This window comes from Accipiter gentilis, chromosome 7 (assembly GCF_929443795.1).
Source record: "Accipiter gentilis chromosome 7, bAccGen1.1, whole genome shotgun sequence".
Taxonomy (NCBI): Eukaryota; Metazoa; Chordata; class Aves; order Accipitriformes; family Accipitridae; genus Astur; species Astur gentilis.
In genome coordinates, this window is record NC_064886.1 from 22,717,223 (window position 1) to 22,745,142 (window position 27,920).

Genomic DNA, 27,920 nt, shown 5'->3' on the forward strand with positions numbered 1-27,920 from the left:
CCGGAAGGCCCGCCTCTCCCCCCGGTGCGTCCTCGATGGCCGCCGTGCGCCGCCTCCAATGGCAGGCCTGGCCCTGCCCAGCCCTGATCAGCTGATGGTGGCAATGTCTGTTGACAGGAGCCGCCTCGGCCGCGGGACTGGGTGTAAGGGCTGGCGCCGAGGGGAGGGGGCGCCGGGCCGGAGGGGGCGGGCGGAGGCGGCCGGGGGGGGGGGGGGAGGGGGGAGAGCGGGGGGCGCGGCACCCCCTGCCCTCCCCTCGCCGCCCCTCTCCGCCGGGGGAGCGGGGCCCGCTGGGGGCGGAAAGTTGGGGAGAGAAGTGAGCGGAGGGAGGCCGTCGTCCGTCCCCCGTCCCCCCCCTCCAGCCCGATTCCCCTCAGGCGGGGAGCGGCCCTGCGGGGTGGGGGGCGCAGGGAAGGGGGTGGGCTGGCTGCGGGAGGGGGGGGGCGAGTGGCCTAGGGGGAGGGCTTTCCAACTCCACACAAAAGGAAGCGGGCAGGGCAGGGGCCGGGGGAGCCCCCGGGGGTGTGAGGGGCTGCGGGCGCGCAGGGCCCGGCACCCGGGAGGGGAGGGGGCTGGCAGCCCCGAGCGAGCCCTCTCCCCCCCTTCCCCCCCCCCCCCCGGGTGCTGTGTGATGGTGGGGTTGGGGTTCGCTTTGTTTGTTTTTGCCAGATGTGAATCCAAATGGAGCACTCGGAGGGAGGCGAGCAGAGCCAGCAGCAGCAGCCCTGGGGGAAGCTGATCCGGCTGGGTGCTGATGAGGCAGAGCCGCACGTCTTGCTGCTGAAAAGAGAATGGACAATTGGTCGGAAGAAAGGTGGGACAGGGACACGCTGCGCTGGCGTGGGGCGGTGTTCGGGGCACAGCAGCGATCCCCCCTCCTGGCCTTTAAAACATCGGAAGGTGGACCGAATCTAGTTGGGTTTAGTGCTTTCAACTGTTGGAGGTGCTTGCCAGGCGGTCCCTTATTCCTAATTTACCACTTGGCTCTGTGTGAAGAGGAAGTTTTGCGCTGACCTTTTCTTTTTTACCGACTTGGGACTTGCGCACGTTTGAAAGCGAATATGCCTTTTAGGTGGTCTATGGCAGGTTGTACAAATAAGAAAAAACGATTGTTGACTCAGAAGGGTTTCTGTGTATCCGTCCTGTTTACGTTCTCGTTTTGTTTCTGTGGTTAAAATAAGTTGGAACTGCAATGCAAAATGCTTGTGCTTCATAGAAAAGAAAACGCCCACATAAAAGCCCTTAATTCTTCTGGCCATATAAAGATTGCCAACTAGTACTGAAAGTTTCTCTGAGGGTGGATTTGAAAGCTTTAGTCCCAGAGTCCAGGGCTTTTACTACTTGCCTTTATTTTAAAGGATTTCATGCTTACTGTATTTAAAACAATCATTGCAGTGTTTTAATTTTTTTTACTCTGCCCTGACAGCACTAATTTTCAGTTTCCTGTTCATCAGTTCAAGCTATTTGACTGCCCAGTCGCATTCTGTAAATAGTCTCGAACAAACATCAGATGCTATAGCTCTATGAGAAATTAAGATAATGTATTGTAGGAAAAAATGCTTTGTCTATTTACATTTGGTAATACACATTTAGATTGTTTCTCATTATCTAAGCTGTAGGTAAATTCTTAAAACTGAGGTCTAGTTGAGGGTTGTCTTGCAGAAAAAAGGATGAATTTTTGCATGTTCTATTGCTTCCATAACTGTTCGCTAGTAGATAAATAAAGTGAGTGGTTACAAGAATACTAAGCTTTGTGTAATAAACATTACTTAGAACATCTTCAGGAACATTAGAAATGCTTGTTAGAGCATTTTGTCCTTCCTGCTCCCATGTGAAAGTCTAACTCTGTAGAATAGAATGGAAATGGTGGCATGCTCCTGAACAAAATTTACTCCACTCGCTTTCAGTGGGCTTCCTAGCATTACAAGTTGTGTGGCAACGGTTAATTCTGTAGCTGTTGATTGTTCCTTGAATATTAGGAGTAGACTGGTGATAAACTGTCCCCAGTATGTGTTGTGGCTACTACTTTTCTTCTGGATACGTTGTTCTTGCAGGCTGAGATACAGCGCACCCACAGCGTGAATAGATGGAAGTGAATCATGTTTGTTAATTATAACTTTTGTGTAAGCAAGTACTTTGAGTCATTTGTGAGAGAAGGTAGTGGGGAACCTTGAGCATTGTCTTGAACATTCGATGTTAAAGTGAAGTAAAAATACTAGATTTGCTCAGAGCCCTGGAGTTGTAGGTAGGAAGTTTTTTATCACGGTAACTTTGTCATTACACTTCTCCTGTATATCCCTAAATCTTAGTCCTGGATTTTTAATCTTCCTTCAGTTTTATTAACATAATGGTTCTGTCAACAGAGACGAGGAAAATTTCCCTATTTAAAAACACAAAAAAAACCCCTTCAACATAGAACAGTGATACTCTTTTATTTATCAGCTGTTGGTTCTTACTACTTCCCCCCAATATAGCAGAATAAAGCAGAAGTTAAATCCAATGTGAAACAGTGTTACAATGATGTGGAAAAAGAGCTGGGTGCTCTGTGATGTATGCCTCTAGAATTTAGATCGAACACTTCTAATATGTATGAATTTATCTATGTCCCACTTTAGAACAGAGTAATTGTGATTTGATTTTCATCTGTAAGGGCTAGGACTGGCGGGGGGAAAGGGTACTAAAACATCTTGAAATGGTTGAAATAAGCTTATATCGGCACATGGGGCTATCTCACTGCTTGAATTTATGTATCACATACTAGGCAGTGTTGCTGCCTATATGCCAGTAGAAGTTTTGAACTATTGCAGATGTACATGAGTCAGTTTGTTGTGCATTTATAGCCATGCAGAATGCTGATCTGTCTGTGTAATGTGTATTTTTAAGCACACTGGAAAATCTGCTTTCTTTTTAAGGTTGTGACTTATCTTTCCCTGGCAACAAGTTGGTGTCTGGAGATCACTGTAAAATCATAGTGGATGAAGAATCTGGTCAAGTGTCATTGGAAGATACAAGGTTTGTTCTTCTGTGAACTTCTACCCTTCCTTTTAGTCTGTGAAGTAAAATCTTGTGTATTGCTTGAGGCATCAATAGTAAATCCTTCTATTTTTTGTGTCTTTTTTTTCCTGCTTTTAATCTAGGTTTGGGTTTTTTTTTGGCTCTTTCTAAATATTTTTTTCTCTACAGAGGAATTCATAGTCTACTGGATGAAATATACTGTTGATGTAATAGTTCTGTAGCATATTTCTTTAGACTTATGAAAAAAGTGATGCCAGCATTCTTAAAAGCTCTAAGCCTGAGTGTGCCTCATTTCAGGCACTGGTGTAGGGAAGAAAATACCTGCAGTAATGATCTCAAAGCATAAAATAGATGTGGAGTAAAAATCTGTACTTGTTAGACATCTTTCTGGTATTCAAAATATCCATGGTCTGTAGCGCATAAGTACTGTAGTAATCTAGCAGTTGTGGTGGGCATGTCAGATGGAGATTAGAGCCTATTCAATCTAATTTAATAATAAAAGATGCTTGCTAGATTTCTACTATTGATATTTCATTTTGGGGTTTTTTGTTTAATCAGAATGATTATTTTCTTTTCTGGGTGTTTCTGTATTAAATCAGGGGTGTGAGAACTAAAGCCCTTAATGTAGAAAGGTATTAGCACATACTTCACTGGAACTACTGTTAAAAAGCTAAGCTAATTTAGTGGAACTACTTTTAGCATATAAAGTTAATTACATACGTCTTCATATACTGAAGGCCAGTGAACTTGCTATACTGGTGAGACTATTTTCTAAGACTACTGTGGGAGTACAAATAGCACTGCAGGGGTTGTAGGCAGTTTCCAATGGATTTTAGTTTGTTTTCTGGTTTCCTGTATAAAATTTGAGATAGGAATTTGAATGGAAGGGTGTTTCTTAGGAGGAGATTGTAACCCTCTTCAAATTTTCATCTGCTTCATTTTTGACAGGATTTTTTGTCTAAGATTGCCATAAGCTTCTAGTTTATTACATTTCAAGAGCTCTGTGACATTTTAAAATGCTTCTGTAAACCACGTTCTTTTTCTGCCAGGTTATTGCACTCAGTAAAGAAACAAATAATACTTTTCTGCCTGCTCCCCCCATTTTTCATGTCTGGAAGGCATTTTGCCCAAACGCAAAGAAGACACTTCAAAATATATTGATGTACATACATAAAGAGGAAATTTCATGTTTGAGGTATTGAAGGGTATCATGCCGAATCCCTGTTCCAAAATACCAGAATGCAATTAAATATATGGTTCTGGTAGCTCAGGGTTAGTATCAAATACCTGCTGAGCTTTTGACAAAAAAACCTCCAAGAATATTCGGAAAAACCTTTGAACTGTCTAATTGAATTGCACGCATATTTTTTGGGAGCACTGGCAGAATGTATGAGCTTTAGTTGATGATTTTCTTTCAGCAGAATTTTTGCACCTCTGCTACTTTTCTGCCTCTTGATCAATTAGTAGCTATGTTGATATTAAAAGGAGTCTTTTTCAGGGTGAGGAACTCGCTTCCAGATATTTACATGGCCTATACATTTATTTTATTTCCTCAAGTTAAACAGAACATACAGAATTATTCAGGTTGGAAGAGACCTCAGGAGGTCACTTAGTTCAAACTCTGTCAAAGATGGGCATAGACCACTGAATTTGGACTAGATTGTTTAGGCTTTCTCTAGTCAGGTCTTGAAAACCTGCAAGGACAGAGATTCTGTAGCCTCTTGGGGCTCTTATTCCAGACCTTAATTATCCTCACAGTGTTTTGGGTTTGGTTTTTTTTGGTTTTTTTTTTTTTCCTTGCATCCATTTGAATCTTCCTTGTTTCAATTTATGACCTTTGTCACCTCAGTAAAGAACCTGTCTCTGTCTTTTTGGTAACTTCCTCATAGGTGCTGGAAAGCTGCTATAAGGTCCCCTGCTCAGCAAACCTTCTTCTCCCAGGCAAAATAAGCCTAGTTTCCCTAGCCCCTTAGCTCGTAGGTCTTGTGCCCCATCCCTCTGGCCATGTCAGTGGCTATCTGCTGGACTTGCTCTAGTTTATGAAGACCTTCCTTATACTAGGTGGCCCAAAACTAGATGTAATATTTTAGATGTGGACTAATGAGTTCCAAGTAAAGGGGAATAATAATCACTTCACTTGACTTTCTGACTACATCCCTGTTAATACAGCCAAGTGTGCTGTAGGCCTTCATCGCTGCCAGGGCATGCTGCTGACAAGCCTAGGCATAAGTCCAAGGGGTATGATGTTATGCTTAGTCATAAGATACACAACAACCCTCACTGGCTGGTCTGTAGCCTGTACTGTTGCAGGTGGTTATTCCATCTCAGGTGCAGGACTTAAGGTTTGTCCTTGTTGAATGTCATGATCCTGTCAGCCCATTCCTCTAGCCTGCCTAAGTGCCTCCAAATGGCAGCCCAGCTCTGCCCCTGCTTTGGTGTCATCTGCAAGCTTGATGAGGGTTTATTTCCTCTCTACTTCTAGGTTGTAGCTAGAAAAAATAACCAGGATAGGTCCTTGGATATATCCCTGGAGGGCTTATACTCCCAGAAGCTGTGGGATAGAATGCTGAATTTTAGGGAAAAATATCAGGCCTGGCTAGGATGTCTAGGAAGTGGCTTATAATTGTCATTCTCCAATGTTATCTCAAATTTCAAGACGTTTCAAACAGCAAATAAGGCCATGTTTGCCTATCGTGGCAGTCTTGGAGCATAGCTATAAATAGAAGCTTGAGAAACCGTCCCTAGTTTCAGTCGCATGTAGCTGGTAGAATTGGTTTACACCAAGGTCATGATAATACAAGCTAAAGAAACTGTGAATGATGGAGAAAAATAGCTGCTTTTTTTTTTTTTTTCTTCCTACACCCCCCCCTCAAGGCAGAAGGTGCAACCAGCAGAAAACTAGCAAAGCCAAAATAAAGTTAATTTTCTATGTGATATATTCATGAAAAGGTGGGGCCTCTTACAATGGTAGTGTAATAGAAAGGCTGCACCTATGGAGTACTACCAATTAGCTGCTTATGCATGTTACACTTCATCGTGGTTTAAGCCCAACCAGCAACTAAGTACCACACAGCCGCTTGCTCACTCCCCCTGCACCCAGTAGGCTGGGGGAGAGAATCGGAAGGAAAAAGGTAAAACTTGTGGGTTGAGATAAGAACAGCTTAATAGAACAGGAAGGAAGAAGCTAATAATTATAATAATAACAATAATGAAATTACAGTAATAATAAAAGGATTGGAATATACAAAACAAATGATGCACAATGCAATTGCTCACCACTCGCCAACCAATGCCCATGTAGTTCCTGAGCAGCGATCCCCCCCCCCCCCAGGTCAACTTCCCCCCCCAGTTTATATACTGGGCATGACATCACATGGTATGGAATACCACTTTGGCCAGTTGGGGTCAGGTGCCCTGGCTGTGTCCCCTCTCAGCTTCTTGTGCCCCTCCAGCCTTCTTGCTGCTGGGGCATGAGAAGCTGAAAAATCCTTGACTTAGTCTGAACAGTACTTGGCAACAACTGAAAACATCAGTGTGTTATCAACATTCTCATACTGAATCCAAAACATTAATGCTATACCAGCTACTAGAAAGAAAATTAACTCTATCCCAGCCAAAACCAGGACAACTTCTATGTATCTAACAAAAAAATATGGGATCCTTTATGTGTTCTGCTTGCCTGTGAGTGGGTATGAAGTGTGGCTACCTTTTGCTGAATTGAGAGGCTAAACAGGTTGATATGACTACTTGCAGAAGATTATCTGTTCTTCTGGGTCTTCCAATGTTTGTGCTGAATATCAGATGAGCTCTAAAAAATCAAGCAGGCTGAAAGAAGAAGATTTCTGAATGTTTGAGTTGGTATTACTGAGTCTCAGAAAAATACTGCGGTGTCAGCTTTTTCTTCTCTGAAGTGGAAAATAGTTTGGAAACATTGCTGTGGTCAAGCTCAGATTTTTCTGGTGAAGAGGAATGCATTGAAGGAGGCAGCTAGTGTGGGACAGTTGAACTGAGTGGACTTTGTTTCTGTATTGTAGCTAAACCAAGGAATACCATCAAATGTATGTAGGCAGCCAACACTGGTTTTTATCTCCCTGGTAGCATAATGAGTTCTTGGATCTACTTTGGAAAGAGTTACCATAAATTTTCAGGTGAAAGAAAATGTGTAGAGAGCTCAAAATTATTGAGTAAACAGAAATTTGGAAGTAACAAAAGCCAAGAGTTAGCAAATAGTACAATAAAATATTCACAGTCTCACCCTTTTTTGGGGTATGTTTCTGCTTTATTTTCCACACCATGCACTAGTTGCTTTATACTGCTTGAAAGAAAACAAATTATACAAGCTGACCTAACACAGTGGAGGCAGTATTTGGCTTGCCCTAAGTAAAAGCAATTGTAAGATTTTCCATTTTGAAAAAGAAATTTTAAAGGCAACTATAGTAATTTTTTTAAAGACCTCTTCTTCTTGTCTTCTAGGAAAATTTTTTTTAAGGATTCTAAGTAGTAAGTGATGTTTCAGAGCAGGAAACTATTTGCACAAGGCTGATACTCATGTGACAGGCAAGCAGATATTCCCTTTCTGTGGGTAAATCAGAGGTTGATCTTAAGTTGCCGCTGGTGTCCTTCCTGCTACTAAATTCTCCTCACCCTACCAGTCAAAACTATTTCTGTGAACGTTAGAGGAATGGAGAATGATACAGTACAGAAGGGATTCTGCAACTAAATAGAATTCAAAGCTCATTTCAGTTTACAGTGTGTTTAGGATAATATGCATTTAAATAGCAGATAACTATTAAAACTGCGAACCCAGAAGCTATACCATAAATTACATTCTTCTCCTGGATGGATGCTAGTAATTACTAAAAAGTAACAGACTTGCATTTTTCTTGGGAGGATACCAAAGTATCTTACAACACATAGATCATTGACCTACTTCAAAAGTAAGCCTGTTCTGAGTGAAATGTAGCTGTTCACATCAATTCTGCACAACAGTTGGGATCGGGAAGTAAAGGTAATGTATAGTTCATTAATCAAATTGTAGAGTCATCAACCACATTGGAATTGAGTCAAGGCCTGACTTTTTTCCTTCTACTCTTTAGAAAAGTGACATTGGGACCTTTTGTGGCATTGTTACACAAAGACAATTTACATCTGATAGTACCATTTTTCTTCTCCATCTCAAAAATTATACAGCCAGTTGGTATCGATTCAATATTAAGTCCTAATGAATAGCCTTCATATTTGGGATTCTCGTTGTACTTTCTGCTTATTATATGGGGACCTTACTTTCATTTGAAACATCGGAGGAATGTACAAATGTAATGATTTATCATGTGTGTTTGGTTAGAAAATACCCACAACATTAATCCGATATGGCACCATATCTGTTAAATGCCTCATGCTAAAGCCTGAACCTGGAAATGAAAGACTAATACAATTATCTGGGGTAGCTGGATTTTTTTTATTTTTTATTTTTTTTACCTTTGATTATTAGCTGAGATATAAATACAACTACTTCAGTTTGCTAATGTATTTAAGAAAAGCTTATGGTTTTCTGTGTTAAGTGGTATCAGTTTATTCCTACTTCATTTGGGTCCATGGATGCCAAATAATTCATTAGTCAGCTCTCATTGAAGTCTGTATAACTGTGGAGAACTGAAAAGATTTGGCTGTTTGTAGTCAATTTGACAATTAGGGTCTTGGGTAGCTATTTCTGCAGCTTGCCTTATGAGACCAACCATGAGCGGTTACTAGATGTGTGATGATTCCCTGCTGCCCCAAGAATACCTCACTAGAGTTATTGTCCCTCATAACCATCTCGGAACTTGGCAGTCATGACAGAGCAACTTCATAAAATACATTGTTGTGACATTTTTTCCTTATGTTTAGTGAAATATTGGGACTAGGAATTGGCTGTAGAAGCTAAACCTCAGTAAGAGACAATTCTTGTTATTTGAGTTTAGCTGTTTTATTACAAAAGAAGGTCTGAAACACTTAGAGCAGATGAGAAATGCATGCTTTGTTTTGCCTTCTGGAAAACAAAGGAGGTCAAATTTGATGTTTCTTTCCTATGTCTCGGGGATTGCTGTCAGCTTTACTGTTTCTTTGACAATTGAAGGAGGAGCGATTTGTGCTTCGACATAATCTTTTTAATATATTATCACTAGCATGAATGTTAAATTTAAAATTAGTATAGTTTCTAACAGGCTGACTAAAATTCTTTTTTCCTCTTAACTGCTAAACTTTGGCATTCTTTTAGTGATGTCTCTGTTCTGGTTCTTTGATGCTTATGTCTTTCAAGCTAGTCAACATCTGTATGCCTGAGGTAAAAAGGCAAGGTTAAAATAGTTTTCTTGCTTATAGGAGAAGCTTGAAGATTCTTTAATAGAGCAAATATCAATGTGACCCAAAGATTTTTGTTTGTTTCTTGATGTTTAAAGTAGCATTTTTATTTTTTTGTATCTTATTTATGTTGGATTAGTTGATTCAACCATGTAGATAGTGAAAGCATCTGCAGAGGTAAGAGCAAGAACTGGTACCTTGATCAAGACGTGCTGTAGGGATTCAAAAGGGCTTGCTTTTCCTTTTGACTTTCTAATGTAATGCTTTTGACTTTGTGTCCAAAAAGGTCAACAGTACGAAGTTCTAGTTTTCTTTCTCTGTTCATGTTACTACATGACAAGAGATTTTTCCACGTTGCTTTTTAAAAGAAAAATAATGAGAAGGGAATGTGCTTATTTCTAAATAACCATCCCTCTCCTCTAGAGAGAAACTGGTCTGTTTGAGGAAGTCTGTGTTGTGTCCTGGGCACAAGTAGTGGCCTCCAGGAGGTGGCAGCAGAGGTTTGCTGTTATTTCAGGCAGCAGCTTGCTCTGCTGAGGGGAAAAAGCAGATTTTCTGTTCATGTTTGGTACTAATCGCTGAGATTTTGAATGGCAGAAGTCTAAATTTCTGGAATGCTGCAGCCCTGAAAGAGGCTTATTGCAACTGAGCTGGAATTATTCAGTACTTGAATAACTTGACTTGGTTATAAAACACTAATAGCTTGTGTGTAAAATACCACCCATAGTGAAGGAGGTACTTCCATTAATCAGCAATGCTCTGCATCTACCTCTTCCCAAATTTAACTTCTTCTGTGAGTCCTGGAGTTTTTATCAATATCAAAATAATTCATTCCAACTCATCTTTTAATTACGTATAACTTTTTCCACCTTACTAACTTCTTGCTTTTGAGTTGCTAACAGTCTAAGTAACCTCAGAATTTTAAGGTTTTTACTGTTTGAAGCAAGAGGGGAGAAAAATTTAATGCCCCATGGCATCCCTGACTACAGGGAAAGTTCCTTTGTCGCAGAATTTCTTAGGAGATTCCCAGTGTTAATTGGAAAACATAAGCTAGAACTTTTTGAATAGGAGTCCTATTGTCCTTTCCTGGTTTATACTTAAAGGGTGGAGATTATTGTAGAGAAACAATTATCTAATTATGTTGAGACATTGGCCAAATGTCAGGGAACTTTTGTCTGTCTCTCTGTTTGTCAGCTACTGTCTCTTTACCAGTAGCTGCAAATGAGCTTTGAAGTCCTAGTAGCTCTGTATTTCTGTCTTTGGGAGAAATTTTTTATTTGTTTATGGACTTTTTTTTTTTTTTTTTAATCCTGGCTTACTTTTTTTTTGAAAGCCAGTAGTTTTTCTTCATTAAAAGTATCTAGTGTTTTCTCTTCCTTCTCCTATGTAATTATGAAAACATTTATGCTAAGTTATCTTTTCTTTCTCTTTACAGTACTAATGGAACAGTAATTAATAAACTGAAAGTCGTGAAGAAGCAGACATACCCTTTACAGACTGGGGATGTGATCTATGTTGTTTACAGAAAAAATGAGCCAGAGAACAGTAAGTAAATGGTATTTTTTTTTTAAATAGCATGCTTAGTCATTTTTTTGAGTCATGAGAGAAAAGAAATATCAGTACAATTAAACCAGAATTATTCAATTTTAAGACAAATAACTTGCTAATGTTTAAAAACAAGTGTCTATGGAAGAGGTCATGGATGTGTCAGTTTTTACAGGCACAAGTCTGAGCTACTGTCTGAAAATGAAATGTGCCTAGAAGTAGTTTTGAAAGAACTAGTGCTTGGAATGGTAACTAATGGGGTCCTGATCACATGCACAATGCTTCTTTTAGAAGTCAAATTGCTGGGATAGTTAGTGATACTTTATATATCACATTGAAGCAATTTTTGGCACTAGAAGGAAAGGCTGTAAAAGCTTTTTTGTTTTGTTTTGGGTTGGGTTTCTTTGTTTTAAAGAGGGAAGAGGCAAAATTGGGGGGAGGTGGGGAAAGCCCTATAGTGCAAGTAGAATTAGTAAAATTGGTAAAATATTTGTGTGGTCTTAAAGAAGAACCATGCCTCACATGCCTATAATTCTTTTTAGGTTGATGCAATTGAAATAACATAATTGGGAGGTTTGTTTTGGTTTTTTAATTAATAAAGGTCCTTTCTCAAAGTTTTTTAAATAAGCCAAGCTATTGTTGGGCAGGAAGTAATGTTCTTTCATGTGTTAACTGGGTAGAAGTCAGGGACCGAGGTTTGGGTGTAAATGCTCAGGTTTTGCAATGGAACAAAATTTAAAAAGATTTCATGAATGATCTGTGTTGTCATCTGTCTTAAAGATGTTCATAAATTATTCGGGAGATTATAATTATTGAGGCAGCAGAATTTTCATTTCATACCTTTTTATTTCATACCATTTCATTTCATTCAGTTATACAGGATCATTAAATCCAATGCTGACTGAAAAGATTTACAGAAAGAATTTAATTGCTCATTATTATGAAATAACAGATGGGTTCAACTTTGATAAATGGGGGGGAGAGAGGGAATGGGCAAGCTCTGTTTTTACATATGTATTGTTGTGGCCCTGCCAACTACTCTGCCCACTAGCATGCAATTCTTCTTTTAGGTGTGAAATGTGTAATATTTAAATTTTAGCAGAGAGCACTCACTTTCTGGAAAAGACTTTAGATGAAAAAGGCATTTTAAATGTTAGTTCTCATTACTGTATTTGATAACTCTGAAGTGGAACTTTAAGGTGAACAGACAGACTTTGTATGGTCATAAGCTTCCTTGTTATTGTGAAGACAATTGGATGTACTGGGAGATGGAAGGATGTAGTGTTAGATACATTTACAGCATGATATTTAATGTAAAAACACAAGACTATTTACAGTTTTCATACAGTAATAAACATATGAACTGTTAATCTAAAAAATTCTAGATACATACAAACTACTGAAATTCTTCCTTTATGAACTTGCTATTAACTTATATACAGACAGATCAGACAGATTTATGCTGTCTGATCTAAACAGTACAAGAAGCAGTGATAAGCTATATTTGTCTGTGTGGCTTGTTTATCTCACAAATCCTTTCTAAGATGGCACTATTGCAGTTGATGCTACTCGGAAGAATTCACTTACATGAATGTTCCAGGTACTTTGTAATGAACTGAATCACTGGTTTCTGTTTGGGTTAACAACTATTTGTATTACCAAGCCTCCATTTTTGCTTTTTCAGCTTCTCTATCTTCAAAGACAGAGAATTTAGATTTGGCATGCCTATTTGGCCATTCTGAGTAGTTCTGGAGGAGTCAATAATGTAACTTTTGATCAGAAAAAGGGTTGCCACAAACTAAGAGAGTCTTATTTGCTTCTAGGTGGCTGGAGATGAGAAAAAGTACCAAGTTAGGGAAGCAAGGAACTATATTATGTTGAAGTAAGATGGAGAAGAAAGGGATATTATCCAGTTGGTTTTATTAATAGATACTTGTGGCATGTCTTAATCTTTACTTTTGAGAGTTCATGCATCTCACAAAGAAATGAAATAAAATTGATTGAAGAAGTTGAGAAATGAGCTCAGAAATAATAAGCTTCTTTGAAGAACTTTCCTTCAAGTATCAGTGAAAATAGTTTGTTTTGACACAGAGCAGATTTTAGGCTTAAGAAATAATCAAGCCTCTGGTTCCATGGCTAGCACAAGTTAAACGTCACACAAAAGCTGCTCTGCCTGGTTTCTTGAGAAGAAAAGATCTTGCTGTGCTGTTCCTAATTGCCTCCTAAGTAGGAGTATTAACATTGTACTGTAGAGGTGACCCTTCATTTGCCTCTTCAATTGTCAGACACTTTGGGGAAGCAGCCACTTGTGAATAGAAGTTGTTTATGTGGGATTAAGGTTAGAGAATTTTTGTTTAAAGATTCTGATCAATATTTTTTAACCTTTCAGACGTTGCTTATCTTTATGAATCCTTATACACAAAACATGATGCAACTCAAGAACCAGTAGGTAAGGAAGTAATTCAAGATCCATGAAGAGGAGCTAAGCTCCAATGACTAATGTAACCCCCTCTCAAGCGTCTGATTCCTTGGAATTTTGAAACCATGGTGTGGTGACTGTCACACAGATCTTTCTCTTTCCTTTTCCCCCTTCCAACTGTAGAAGTTAATGTAGAAAACCAATGCCATGTGACCAAAGATACCTCAAGTACAGGAAGAAGTAATGATGAGACCCAGATTACCTCATCACCATCAGCTACTCAGTCTTGCTATGAGGAACCACAGCCATCTACTTCTACATCTAACCTCTTTAATGCTTCTTCTACCTCTTTTATTGAGTCTGCATCTGTTGAGAAGGATAATCCTTCTACATCTGGTAAGAATTATGTCAAGTATTTAAAGTTTGATATCCCATCAACTGTTACTCCAGTTTTGAATTTTAACAGATTCATATCTTACCCCTATCTGGGTCTTTAGCATGTGCTTTGTAAAGTTCTAGTGAAAATACCAGGTGAATACGTGCATTTTAACTTTCGCTTTATAAGCAAGCAGGGTAAATCCTGGTGGATGAGTAAGGCAACTGTGAGAATTGCTTCTGCTCAGAGAGGCAGAAAATGCACGTAAATCCCAAACTGTTCTATCTTTCCAGTACAGTTTTGTAGTGGAGCACTGATGAAAACTTACCAAATCTATGTGGCTCATATAACAAAGTCAGTAGATGGGAGTGCTTCTGCTCATGCAGTCACTCAGAGAAACTTCTCTAATTGTCATTGTTACTGCTGCCAATCACCAGTCCCCTTTCCCTTGCCTAGAGCTCTAAGGCCAGAATATACCACATGGATGCCTAGTCTAGTATGTTGGCATTATGTTGGCAAGTGTAATGCCACAATGTTGCATAACTCTTAAAATAGAACTGGAGCAAGAATGGCTATCTAGCAAATGGCATTTGTCAGCAGTTTATTGGGACTTTTAAAACATGCTCATATGAAAACAAAGCTTTGCCCTCCGCTGTGATCCTGACCTGTATAATCAATATTGCATAAATCATCTGCCTGGCATCTTTGTCAGGAAGACCTGGTGTGGATAATAGTCTTATGAATAAATACTCTACAATTTAAAGAGGAATGGGGATTTTAAGTAGTGTTACACAACTAATAGCTTGTTTCTCCCCCAGGTCTTCCAATTATTCAGATTGGCTCAGAATGCATTTAGTGTAGTTATGCAGACATTGCTTTTTTGCTCCACTTTTTCCTATTCAGATGTTTGGATTGATGTGTGTGCATCATCAGTGTTTGAGTGCCTTTTGTTTTCACATGTCCCATATCTGTATGTAGCTGCGTTCATTATTTCTGGTTTTATTTTGCAGGATCACAATCCTTAGTTTTCACTCCTGTGCCTGCTTTCCCCGTCTTAGAATCTGTGTGTCTAAGAGCACTGCATGATGAACATGAAAAGCTGGATGTGAATACTGAAACTTCTGCAATCACTTCAGAAATCACTGACAAAGAAAAAGCAGAATCAGATTCTCAAAGAACAGGGGAGGAGGAAGGTTTGGAACCTGCTAAGAAGAAACTAAAAGGAGGCTAGTATACTTACTACAGTATTGTGCAACCTACCCTGCACTGTTTTATTTTAATGCTATTGTTGAAAGTTAGTTTAAAAAACCTAATTAGAAACTTAAAGCTAAGTCCATTTTTCATAGAAGCCTAGTGAGATTAACAGAAACATAAAGATCTGTGCCTATTTTTCTTTATTAATATGAAATAAATTCAAAATGCGCACATATCAAACCTAGAAGGTCTTGAAAGGTTATGTTAGTAGAGGATAGGTAACTTTTTCCTCCTCACAATGTTATTTTATGTTTTAGTATTGTATTAAATAAGAAAAGCAGAACTCGCCTCTCATTCTGCACACCCCCCCTAGACCCCCCCCCCCCCCCCCCCCCCAAACTGAGTCAGGTCAGCTGTCATCAGTCCTTCAATTTGTTTCTTGCTTCTTATTGACTTGATTTCTGGTCCAGTGGAAATAATGTCTTCAGTATGAGAAGCTGTTATGTGTAAAGCAAGAACCTTTAATGGGACCATTGCCAGTAAACAGTGAATCAGTGTATATCATTCAGGTCTTTTTTTTTTAACACTGAAATAAAAATAAATTTTAAAAAGCTTCAAAAAATACATACTGTGGAATCTTCTGTCTTTGTAGATGAAGATGCTTGTCCAAATCTTTCACCAGCAGCTCCAAGTGAATGTATAATTAAAATTGGCTCTGAAGATGCAAAAACATCAAATGTGAAACCGGATAAGATGGAAGAAACGTTAACTTGCATTATCTGCCAAGAACTGTTGCATGACTGTGTAAGGTATGTATGATTGACAAAAGCTGTATTCATGTGGTAATAATATAAGAAGTTCAGTGACAACTGTTTGAGGAGGCTAGGATATTTAGGGTTTTCATAAGCCCTTCTGAGTCCCGTTGCTTCCCCCCCCTCCCCCCCCTCTCCAGTCTATATAGTCAAATCAACGCTAAACAGTTTTTTGCATGTTATGAATGTATCTGAAAAATGAAAGATTGGTGTTTTGACTGCATTTCTTTAATTGTTTTCATGTTTATGTTTTCCAGCTTGCAGCCTTGTATGCATACTTTTTGTGCTGCCTGCTACTCAGGATGGATGGAAAGATCTTCTCTATGTCCAACTTGTCGCTGTCCAGTAGAACGTATTTGTAAAAATCACATATTGAACAACTTGGTTGAAGCTTATCTGATTCAGCATCCAGGCAAGTTCAATAGTGTGTGTAACAGAATCTGATGTATTTCACAGGTTAGCTGCATAATTGATGGATGCACAAACTGCTGTCTGTTGAATTTCTATGTATGTTTTAGTCTGCTGTTTTCTCTGAGATGGCTGTAAGAAAACAAGTTCATTTACTATGACATGATAACTTGTTGTAATATTTAAAATACTGGGTGAGAATTGAAGATGATTTAATACTGAGTATGCTAAGAATTCTTAATTTTATTTTGCTACTTAATCATGAGAAGGATATCAGTTTTATCAAATAGGGCACACTGGCTGATTAGGCCACCTAAATTTTGCTACTTCTGAAAAATATATTTGAATATAGATTTAATTAACTTTGACCATGGCCTCTTGAAAATAGAACTTAAGTTGCCTGATACTACACTTCCATTAACAGATAGGGGAATTTAACTAAGATCTTCTAGAGCTTTGTTATCCAAAATAAGTTTTATGGAAATGAAAACACAATAATCATAAGTGTGTTAATAAAGTAGGGTTGGGATAAGGGATGTGAGGTGTTCTTTTCTCTTGAAATTTGAATTTGGTTCTCATACCAGATAAATGTCGTAATGAAGATGATGTACGTAGCATGGATGCTAGAAACAAAATTACTCAAGACATGTTGCAACCTAAGGTGCGGAGATCTTTTTCAGACGAGGAAGGAAGTTCTGAAGATTTATTGGAATTGTCAGATGTAGATAGTGAATCTTCAGATATCAGGTATGTCTATTTAAGTTGTGCGCTGAATTAGATTTACTTATGTTTGAATGCACAAACCCACAAAATGAGCTAGTTTCACAAACGCTGTTATTGCTGATAGTGTTTCCATGATCATTGCTAGAATGAATATTATTTTTGTTTTCAGGTAAGTTCATGCTTACCAGTAATTATCGTTGCAATTCTACTGGCCATCCTACTGAACCCTGAGCAGTCAGCACAAAGTATTTAAAATTAGAACTTCCTAGAAGTCCAGCAAGATTCAGTTTATGACCAACAGTTCTACCCTGAATTGTGCAACAGCTTCATGTGAGATATGTGAAATTACCTTTTCCAGTTACAAATTGACTGTTGCTTTAGAGAAAATAAGTTTTTGGCTAACCTATTCTCAGGAGATAAAGCAGTCCATGACCCTATGAGTGCAGCTGCAATGATTGTGCTTGCTTATGTGTCTGGAATGTTGCTTTCACCAGGTATATGGTACTGAAGCAGCTGACGCTTGACCTAGGGATTCCCAGGAACCAAAGTATCTCCTTTTTATTTCCAACAGCAAACGTTTTTTGCTGTTTGTCTAGAGGGGAACACGAGAATTCTTCATGTAGATAATTGTTCCAGCTTTGTTCCTCTCTTTCTTGTTCATTTCACTTCCAGTCTCACTGCTCTGTTTTTCTTTTTTTTTTTTTTTTAACTGCTTGAGGAATACTATGAAATACAAAGTTTTTATCTGTTACAACCACAGCAGTCTTCACAGCTGTGAGGTACCAAGCTATGTAAACTTCCATATGTTACTGGATGAAGAAATTCCAAATTTAAACTTTGAAAGTATGACCAACGCTGTCTAGCATAGGGATATGAGTTATATTTGCATTTTTTGGATGTGATTTCCTATGACCTTATTTTATTCTTTCAGTCAACCGTATATAGTATGCAGACAGTGCCCAGGGTATCGAAGACACTCTGTTCCAACTCTGCCTGGCACAGGCCAAGAGACAGAAGCGGGAGGAATGCAAGCACTGGGAGATGCGCCATCTACATCTGCCAACTTCCCTGCAGGTCAGCGTCACGAAATCTTCTCAGTAGTGTGATACTAAAATACTACAACTCATACATTCGTTATGAACTAAGCAAGCTCACTCTTGCAGTACTGCGAAAGTAACACCACTTCACATAGGTGTCTGCAAGTACCATGAGATTTGACCATGGTTTTTCTGTGGTTGTCTAAAATAGATTACTGATGGTTGATAGTTCTTAAACTGTTCTACATATTGAAATACTTTACACACCTACTGTCATGGTTTAACCCCAGCCAACAACTAAGCACCGTGCAGCCACTTACTTACTTCCCCCTGCACCCAGTAGGATGGGGGAGGGAATCGGAAGGAAAAAGGTAAAACTCATGGGTTGAGATAAGAACAGCTTAATAGAACAGAAAGGAAGACACTAATAATGATAATAATAACAATAATAAAATGACAATAATAATAAAAGGATTGGAATATACAAAACAAGTGATGCACAATATGGTTGCTCACCACTTGCTCACCAATGCCCAGTTAGTTCCTGAGCAGCGGTCCCCCGCAGGCCAACTCCCTCCAGTTTATATGCTGGACATGACATCACATGGTATGGAATACCACTTTGGCCAGTTGGGGTCAGGTGCCCTGGCTGTGTCCCCTCTCAGCTTTTTGTGCCCCTCCAGCCTTCTTGCTGGCTGGGCATGAGAAGCTGAAAAATCCTTGACCTAGTCTAAACACTAGTTGGCAACAACTGAAAACATCAGCGTGTAGTCAACATTATTCTCATGCTGAATCCAAAACGTAGCAATATACCAGCTACTAGAAAGAAAATTAACTCTATCCCAGTCAAAACCAGGACACCTATGTAGTTTAGAAGTCTGAGTGGCATTTTTCTGCTCTTTTATAGAATCTTTATAAAAATGATATTGCCTGCTTGTTGCTTTCAGATTTTTATGTTGCTAAAATTCACTAAGATTCCTAGTCCAGATTGCAATTGTGTACATTGTTCAGTTTGTCCTCTTTTTTCCTGTTTTTAACTCATCTAGCTGTCCAGGAATATGTGTGTCCTGCTCAAGGAAGTCATGTAATATGCACCTGCTGTTTTCAGCCAATGCCTGACCGAAGAGCAGAGCGTGAACAGAATCCTCATGTTGCTCCTCAGCAATGTGTGTACTTTTTTTTTAGTCTTGGCTACAGAACTAAATCTCTCCTTATTTTTGATTAAGCTTAAGTTTACTTTGAAGAGTGTTCTTTATTTGAATATTCTTTATCTGACTTTTGTAGTGACAACATGAAAGAATCTTCCTTTATAAAATTTATTATTCCTCTATAGAATATATTTTAAATGAGAAAGCTGTACCTTTTTTAACCAAGTTTATCAGAGCTCTATATTTATTGATTTATAGGAACAATAACTGTTGAGTTTTGTTGTGTGCGGGTCTTTACAGGGGTTTTCTTTGTTATTTTACAGGTACAGTTTGTCTGCAACCCTTCTGTCACTTATACTGGGGCTGCACTCGGATGGCATGTTTTGGCTGTTTGGCACCATTCTGTGGTATTGTGGAATAATCTGTTTCTTATGAGCCTGCTCACTTTGCAATAATGTCTGTCTGTCTTGAACTTTAGGTAATTTAAGAAATATAATAGATTAGTTTGTAGCAGTCATGCAAAAGGAAACAAAGGCTGTGTCCTCACATCACAAACAAAAAATTCTTGAGTGGTACGTGTTTTAACTTTGGGGGGATTTAACTTCTTGTCTTCATACCATATTGGGCTTGAAAACTACACTTGTTGAGCACAGTGGTTTCCTGTATAAAATGAATTATGTTGTATTTCAGCATAGGAAGAGAATCATACAAATCAACGCAAGAGCACTGAACATCTGATGTTAACTGATTAGGAAAGAATCTTACCCTCTTAAACATGCAGACTTCTGAAACTCAAGGTTTTAGACATTTTTTAAAAATAAATTACAACAGTTGAAATGACTTGGCTGGAGTTTGAAGCTAATGGAATATGCTTTAGTAGCACTGTTAATTTGTGCAGATGAGTAGTAGTGTTTGTGGATGAAAGGTGAAATTGTAAATTCTCAATGTCTTTGCCACTGGAAGCTATATATCACATGCTTTAGCATATGTTGAATGCAGTCATATACTTGGTGCTCATGTGAGTCTGTGCACATGATTTCAGGAAATAGAAGAACCTTTAGAAAATGTATGAGGGCCACGGGATTAGAGGAAGAAATTGTAACTTTTCTTCTTTTTGTTCTGATTAGAAATAAATCTTGGTGATAAGTGTTTAGATGGAGTCCTAAATAACAACCACTACGAGTCAGATATCCTAAAGGTATGTTCAAAAATCATTATGTGTGATGCATAATAATAAATATACAAAGTTTAAGGTGTACTCACACGTGAAATTACAGTGGTGTGCTGCCTAACAGTTACAGTGGCAGCATTGTGTCACTTGCCACACCTGATTCTGAAAGGCAAATTTAATGAGTCCTAAATGTTCAGCTGGACCAAAGTTATAGTTACTGTGTCTAGATTAGAAGTATTTTGAGGTGATAATTTGGCTCTTTCAGTCTCTGTGTAAGAGGGCATCAAGAGATGCATTCCATTTAGCATCAGCTCTTCCCATACCACCCAAATTAACAAAAACAACAGAAAAAGCACATTCGTGCAATCCTGATGTTTAATTTTTCCAATGTGTATGTCTGACAGGGGCCAAGAAGGCTAAAATTCTAGGCATAACTTCTGAATTTGAGTATAAATGACTGATAGACACACTGTAGAATTCATATACGTTTGGTTATTAAATCATAAAAGAATTTTACTTGCATGAAGTATTTGTTAGGGAAGCCAGTTTCTACAGTCTAAAGTGTAACATCCAAAATATTAATTAAGAGAAAAATAATTTGCTAAAAATATCCCAGGAAAACAAGGCTTGTTAAATATTTTTTCACAGACAAGTTAAACTTCACCCTAAGTTATATGGAAAATATTTTGCCCATACCATAACAGGGTTATCTAAATTAGGTAAACTGGATGAAATCTTGATTTAAGGTAAATGAGAATGTGACTGAAATGAATCCATTTGCATTCTTTTGGCAAAAGTGTGGATCTTCTGAAAAAAAGATACTGAGTGGAAGATTTTATTGGTGATCTGAAAGTATCATGCTAATTAAGTTAAAGATATTTAATTTTTACGTGGTAATCAACATCAACCCATTTTGAAAACGTGGTTAGATCTAGATTTGGAAATATTTCAGGGTAAATGGCTTGGTCACTCTTTAATGTTGGAGGTTTTTCTATATTAAACACTTAAATTGCTCTTTTCAGGATTACCTGGCATCCAGGGGTCTGACATGGAAAAATATGTTAAACGAAAGCCTCTTAGCTCTTCAAAGAGGAGTTTTCATGTTGTCAGGTATGTATTCATTTTTGTGCATGTGTAACTCTTTGTTTATATATAACTCAGTAATATTATCAAGAGGTTTGAAGTTCTGTGTATATAACCAGTGACATCATGACATTTTTGTTAAATCTGATTTCTCAAGGCTTACACTGACATTATGTACAACCTGATTTTTCTCCCCAGATTACAGAATTACTGGGAACACAGTGCTTTGCTACTGTTGTGGCCTTCGCAGCTTTCGAGAACTTGCCTACCAGTACAGGCAGAATATTCCTGTTGCTGAATTGCCAGGTGGGGATTGCTTCACACAGTAAGGGGGAAAAGTCATTTAAAGAGTTAAAGTCAGTTTTATCCTTGTTTTTTTTAGCACCTTCATGTAGCCCAGTGCAAACCTCTTTGCTGGGCTAATGTCTTATGCTGATTGCTTTACTAGTCAGCTGCTAAGTTTGCATATAGTTATTGTCAGACTCCCTAATGGAATCTTTTCTTTCAGTGTGATTTCTCATCTCTTGAATAAATATATCTGCATAGTGAAAAGAGGAATTTAGTAAAATCCAGAATATACTCAACAGAAACTAGCTGCTGTAATGTAACTTCTTTTCCCATTTAAATATATAAGATGATGCACCACTTGAACAATTTCACATTTTACCAGCTCTCAACTTGGAACAAGAATGTTTTCATAAATTAATTCTAAATCTGTTTGCATTTACAGTTTTAGAATAAAATAGCATGCAAGCAACTGTGCTTCCTTCAATCCTAAATCTGTTGGGAACAGAAGCTCTTCCAACAGTCTACTTTTAAAGATTACTTTTGTCCATCTAGTTGCTGTTGTTAGCAACAGCTTCCCTGTCTTTAACTGTTGAGAACTCTGCTTCTGCTGCTGTGCATGAGAGACAGTCAGTCTACCTTGTTCCTCCTTAGTATTGCTTTTCATTTTACTGCAACGGCCTGCTGGATAGCTGAGTTATAAAGTATGTAAAAGTGGAGGAAAACCAACAAACTCTACCCAAATTAATAAATTTTTCTTTCATATGGAAATATATGAAAGACATCTGCCCAGTGCCTCAAACTGTAAAGTCCATCTCCATTAAACAAAGTGGTAAAATTTCAGTTGACAGCACTGAGAACCAAATTCTTTCTTAGTAAGTCAGCGTGAGCCTAATACTCAGAATGAATTTTTTGTCCTTCACGAAGTGTTTGCTTTGCTTCTAGAAAGGTGAACCAATATAGTTTATAGTCGTTTCTTGCCAATCATGTCTTGTTTCTCTACAAAGCCTGCTCTGATGAGTAACCACCATTAGCAGTGGCTTAATCATCTGCATCATCTTATTTAATGACGGCTGTAATAGATGTAGCATTTCATTTGCTCTTTTTGTAGTGACTGTCACATCACGTCCTGATTGCTACTGGGGGCGCAACTGTCGAACTCAGGTCAAAGCACATCATGCCATGTAAGTTACACAGTTTAGAAAGTGGTTTGGGTTTTGTTTCTATTTAAAAAACAACAACAACCAAAAAAACCACCTTTGAAGTGCCAGAAATTGCATGAGTAACACTGTTGCAGTGTAAGCAAAATTGGGGGGGGGGGGGGGGGGGGTCATTTTTGTTTTTAACACAACTTTGAAATGAGCCTTTTGTGCATGTCAGAAAGGCGCCACTAGCACTTGTAAGTTGATGTAACCCATTGCTGACACTTCCTGAGTCTTGTTTTCCACCCACAACTCCCTGCTTCATTCCTATTCTTCTCCCACTGAAGCAGCTTCTCATTTGCTCATGTCTGGGTGCTTCTTAAAATTACTGTATATACAATAATTAGCCCTGAGGAATTTCCGTTTGAAACTACGAGAGACTCTTCTAGTGAAGTGCAACATACTTTGAAGGGATAAATTGGTGGAAATAATTTGCAACAAAGGAAGCAAGAGAAGTTTGGAACGTGTAACATTAGGAACCTGGTGTGGCTTAGCAGTTCCTGATTTTGAGGAGTTTCTAGGTCTTAAGCCTCTGACCCAAGCAATCTGGCATATGGTGAAAATAATATACTGAGCCTGAAAAGAGATTAACCCTCTACTTTTCGAGTGTTTCAATACGTCTAGGGGACACAGACTTCTGGTATCTGGTCGTTCATGACAAATGTCCATCCAAATTAAATCAAGGTCCTTGATTAAAAAAATCAAGGCCACTGATAACCAATGCAATTTCATTCTTACAAAAAGATGCATGTGTGCTAAGACAAATATTGAAGACTTGTAAAACAAAACAAAAATTATATGCCTAAAACCTAACTGGTTCCAGGGAGGGTAGAAAAATCCTTGCTTTATGAATAATTCTCTTAAATTCTCAGTGCAATTTAAGATACAGGAGCTGTTACCCCTTATTGAGAAATTGCTTTAATGAATAGTAGATTCTGCAGTATCTTTCTAATGCTGCAATGAACATACACACTTAGCATAATTCCTTTAATATTTCAGGTACTATGGGTTGAAAATAACCAGTCTGTACAGCTCAGGCAAGCAGATCATAAGAAAGACTTGTAAAATATTCATTCCCAATCTCTTACAAATTCAGAGGGTTTTACCAAATAACTTTCAAAAATAATTTGGGATTTAAATTGCAGATGTAATTCAAAGTACCACTGCTATCTGTAATTTCACATTACATGACTGTCTATGTTCCCAGAGGAGATTTTGTTTTGAAATGTTAGAGAGTTAATTCAGTATCAAAGTACTTGCCAGTCGTCTTTGTTCATATTGTGGTGGATAATTCCATCTAGAATAGAAATGACTCAGGGTTTTTCCTTTTTTTTTTTTTTTTCTTCTCCTTTTTTTCTTTTTGTTTTTTTGTTTGGTTGGTTGGTTTTTTGTTTTTGTTTTCCTTTCAAGCATTAGCTGTTCCTAGAACTTTACTGGCTGCTGCTCTTGGTTCCTAAAATCTATAAAAGCAAACAATCCTGTCATACCACTCCTAGATATCCAGTTATGTTTTTTTTAAAATGAGCTAAACTGTTTTGCTAAGTAGTTTGGTTATGCAAGCAAGGTTTCTTTCTAATCTTTGATCCAATTCAGCAAGAGAGAGAAGAGTCATGGTCTCTTGCATCATCTCTTCCACATGTATAGGTATATACACACTTAACACCCGAGCTCCTGTTTCAGATATATATCAGGGGACACAACCCAAGTAAGAGAAGAGCAAAGAATGAATAGTGAGATGTTTTTGAGAAGTAGAAAGAAGTGCCTCATGTAAAACTGTGTTATCTGTTTAACTCATGAAGACAAGCTTGCCGTTCCCATAAAACCTAAATAATACAGAATGAGAAAGGCTTCTTTTTCTTTCCAGAAGATTCTAAGCTAGTGAAAGAACATGTTTATGTTGAAATGTATTATTAGCCTGGTTAATTGTAGTTCCTAGTGACTTGTATAATGTTGTCTACTAAAAATTACTAATGTTTTCAGGGAAAAATTAATTCACTGATTCCTGGTTTAATTGCCTTCTGGATTTGAAGTATGCAGAAGTATAGAGGAATGCTTTTGATAACAGGTTTTCTGTGTGCATAGTAAAACTAACATGGGTTAGGCAGGAGAGATGTTGAAAATCCTGTTACAGATAACATGGTAGTAGAGTATGATCTGAACAGGTTCTGAAAAACAGGTATGTTGGTGTGTTAATGTTCTGCTTTAAACTGTTCAATATTTAAAATACCCTGTGAAAGATGCTGACTTGTTTTTGTTCCCTGACTTCTGAGAACTCTGTTTTTGTTTTTTTTATTTCAGGAAATTCAATCACATTTGTGAACAAACACGATTCAAGAACTGAATACTTGTAGTCCGTAGAGAGAGGACAAAAACCTGTTACACTGCTTGTACAGTTTAAGGTTTCAGGGGATCTTCTCAGTTCCCCCATAGCAGGGAATCAATAACTTTTGCATCAGGTAATCTGATGTGAACTTTTTAATTTGTAGAATTTTACAGCTGTACATGAATAAGGTAGACTTTTTTTTTCCAAGAAAGTCCAGAAAGCATTGCATTCCATCCTCATGACTACAGTGTCCCTGTATCACGTCAGTGAAGAACACAAACAGAAATCACATACACAAAAACCAGCCATATCTTGGGAAGACCTAAGAATAAGGAGTGTATTTGCACTACTTGTGAAGAAACTAAGAAAAATCCTTAGACTTAAAATAGAAAAGTTTTGTAAAAGTATCTGATGGATATTTCAAGAGCCATTAATATTTAAGAAGGAAATTGTCAGTGTATATTTGTAACTGCATTTTGCGGTAGTCTGATATTTTGTCGCTACCCATTGCATTTGGGCTAGAAACCACGTTGCTATTCACTTAAAAAAAAAAAAATAATTCCGTCCATTAAACAGCCGTTTCAACTTAAAGCTTCTACCATATGTGCGGTGTTATAGTGGAAGTAGTACAGTTTCTTTTTTTAGTTTAGTCATGTTGATGTTTTTATTCACATTAAATTACAAAAATGATTGCACAAAAATTTGAAAATCACATTTAAAGTTGGGGTAATACTTGAAGCAGAACAGACTTCTGCTAATATTACTTCTGTAGTGTTTTATATCAGAAGACCAAACAGTGCTTTTGACAGAGCAGCCAGTAGGACACACTGGTTCATTTTTTTTTATTTCTTTTTGGTTTGATACTGTATGCTAAATATGTACCTCTGCCATGCAGCTGTTCTTTAGCATGCATACACTGGTGAAAATGTAGAAAAAGCTATAATTTAAAACAGAATATAGCAGCTTTACTGGAAGGAACAATCTTACAGAAAATAATTCAGTTTGGACAAATTGTAGCAATATGGAGGCATTTCTGGATAGGGATAGGGATGATGAAGGGGAACACTGGTGTCACTGACGTAAAAAAAATATAGAGTTTATTTTCACGCCTTCTGCAGAGCTCATTCAGGAAATGTCCTAAGCATTCTTAAAAAAAAAAAATAACTTAATCCCAGCACCCCCACCCCACCAACTGAAATGATCTGATCTGTTTCATCATAATCTGGTAGCTAATGTTGACAAACCTCAACTGGGACCAATTTTTCTTTTTCATCATACCTAGAAGAGTGAAAATGAATGAGAAGAAAGCATACAAACGTTACCTCTGTAGATACCATGTTGTTTTTAAGTATGCCTTATTTTATGAGCAGGATTTATACTTCGATGTTAAAAGTGTACACACAATATCTTGTGATATAATGGAGCACAAATGATGCAGCACATCGTGTCTACTGGTGTCAGTGAATTAAACAGCTATTTCCAGTAATGCACATCTTAATATGAATGCTAATTAGAACGATGCATTTCTGTTTAGATTTTTATTTTTTAAAATAGCTGTCGCAAGGATGGGTCTGTTGACCATGCCCATATGTTATTAAAAATACTTTGGTGTGGACTTCTCTTCCTAATCTCTGGGCATTTTCTCCTGTGAGTAGGATTGAAATTGGATCTGGAATAATACTTGAAACTTCTTTTAACAACAACAGTGTGTTTCTGTCTTTTAGTATTATTAACAATGTTCTGTTGCTTCTGTATTTGTATTTTATGTTTAGATTTTTTTTTAATGGTTATTGTATCTTCTCAGGACAACCATTCCCAGCTGGTTTTGATCTCACTTTCATCTCTGGCTGTGCATGTAGCAAATTGAGTGCAGTTGTGGAGAGCAAGCCTTTGCACATTATATGCAGAAATGTGCTTTGCATTCTCATTCACCACTTCCCACACCCCAGATGGGCTTTCAGCATAGACTTGTCACTGTGCTAGTGTTCAAGCCTCTTGTGCTGAATTTTTTTTCGTTGGTCAAGAATAATGTGTCTACAGTACTATGTACAACCTCACTTGCACTTACTCAAGTTATGTTTGTATAGGGATGTATTACGTGACTTTAAGAAAAAAAATTGGGAAAAAACTCCAAACAACAAAACTCATGTACCTAACATCTAAACTACCTGTGCAGTAGAGGTTCTTCAAATTCCTTTTATAAACCTCTCTTCCTTTTCCCTGTTACAGATAATTAATCTGCCTTTCTATGCATATAGGGTTGCGGTAGTGCAATGGAATGAAGGGATTTTTTTGTCATTTATATTGTACCAGGAAGAGATGAGAAATTAACTTGCAGATGGGGAGGGTGAATAAATCCTGATCTTTATATGCTCTTAAGTAAGTAAGAGTATCTGTCATGGGTATTACATACTCTATACATTAGACCTTTTTAAATGTATGGTTACCAGGTGATAGTTAATGTGATAAATGTATGAACTATGCTTGGTGTAATTGTTTAAATACTGTAAAGGTGCAGCATATTTTTAACCTGTCTAAAGCACACCCCCACCTCCTTTATAAGAGATATTTGGAAGCTGAGCATGAGATGTGGTAGAATAGATGTTTTAAAAACCAAGGTTATTATGATAGGGTTTGACATAGTGGTGAACAACGTATGTAGTCTCTGTCTTTGAGAAAGTTCTTTTATAAAGAAGGTGGAGAGTAGTTCTTCCAGTTCTCTTTTGTGATTTATTTTTTTCCTGAACTAAGAAGTTATTAATTAAAAAAGAAAAGAAAAAAAAAAAAAGATATTCACTGAAGTTGTCTGTTTCTGTTTCTTCTGTGGCATATTCTCTCAC

The 27,920-nt window shown here is 37.9% G+C and overlaps 1 protein-coding gene across 4 annotated transcripts; it reads left to right on the forward strand.

The window, feature by feature from the left end:
* CHFR (checkpoint with forkhead and ring finger domains) lies at positions 1-27,093 on the forward strand. Of its 4 annotated transcripts, none has more exons than XM_049805647.1 (18): positions 1-24; positions 670-814; positions 2,913-3,012; positions 10,790-10,899; positions 13,289-13,348; positions 13,502-13,714; positions 14,705-14,920; positions 15,541-15,697; positions 15,958-16,112; positions 16,693-16,855; positions 17,763-17,905; positions 18,915-19,034; positions 19,340-19,423; positions 20,144-20,214; positions 21,210-21,297; positions 21,469-21,576; positions 22,667-22,739; positions 25,056-27,093. In XM_049805647.1, the coding sequence occupies exons 2-18, from the start codon at positions 682-684 to the stop codon at positions 25,096-25,098; spliced, it is 2,037 nt and encodes a 678-aa protein (XP_049661604.1). In that variant the 5' UTR covers positions 1-24; positions 670-681; the 3' UTR covers positions 25,099-27,093. The 4 variants fall into 4 exon arrangements, with proteins under 4 accessions (XP_049661604.1, XP_049661603.1, XP_049661605.1 ...); XM_049805646.1 differs by lacking the exon at positions 1-24 and adding an exon at positions 37-143; XM_049805648.1 differs by lacking the exon at positions 1-24 and having other exon boundaries at positions 461-814; positions 14,753-14,920.
* Positions 27,094-27,920: the final 827 nt, after the last annotated feature.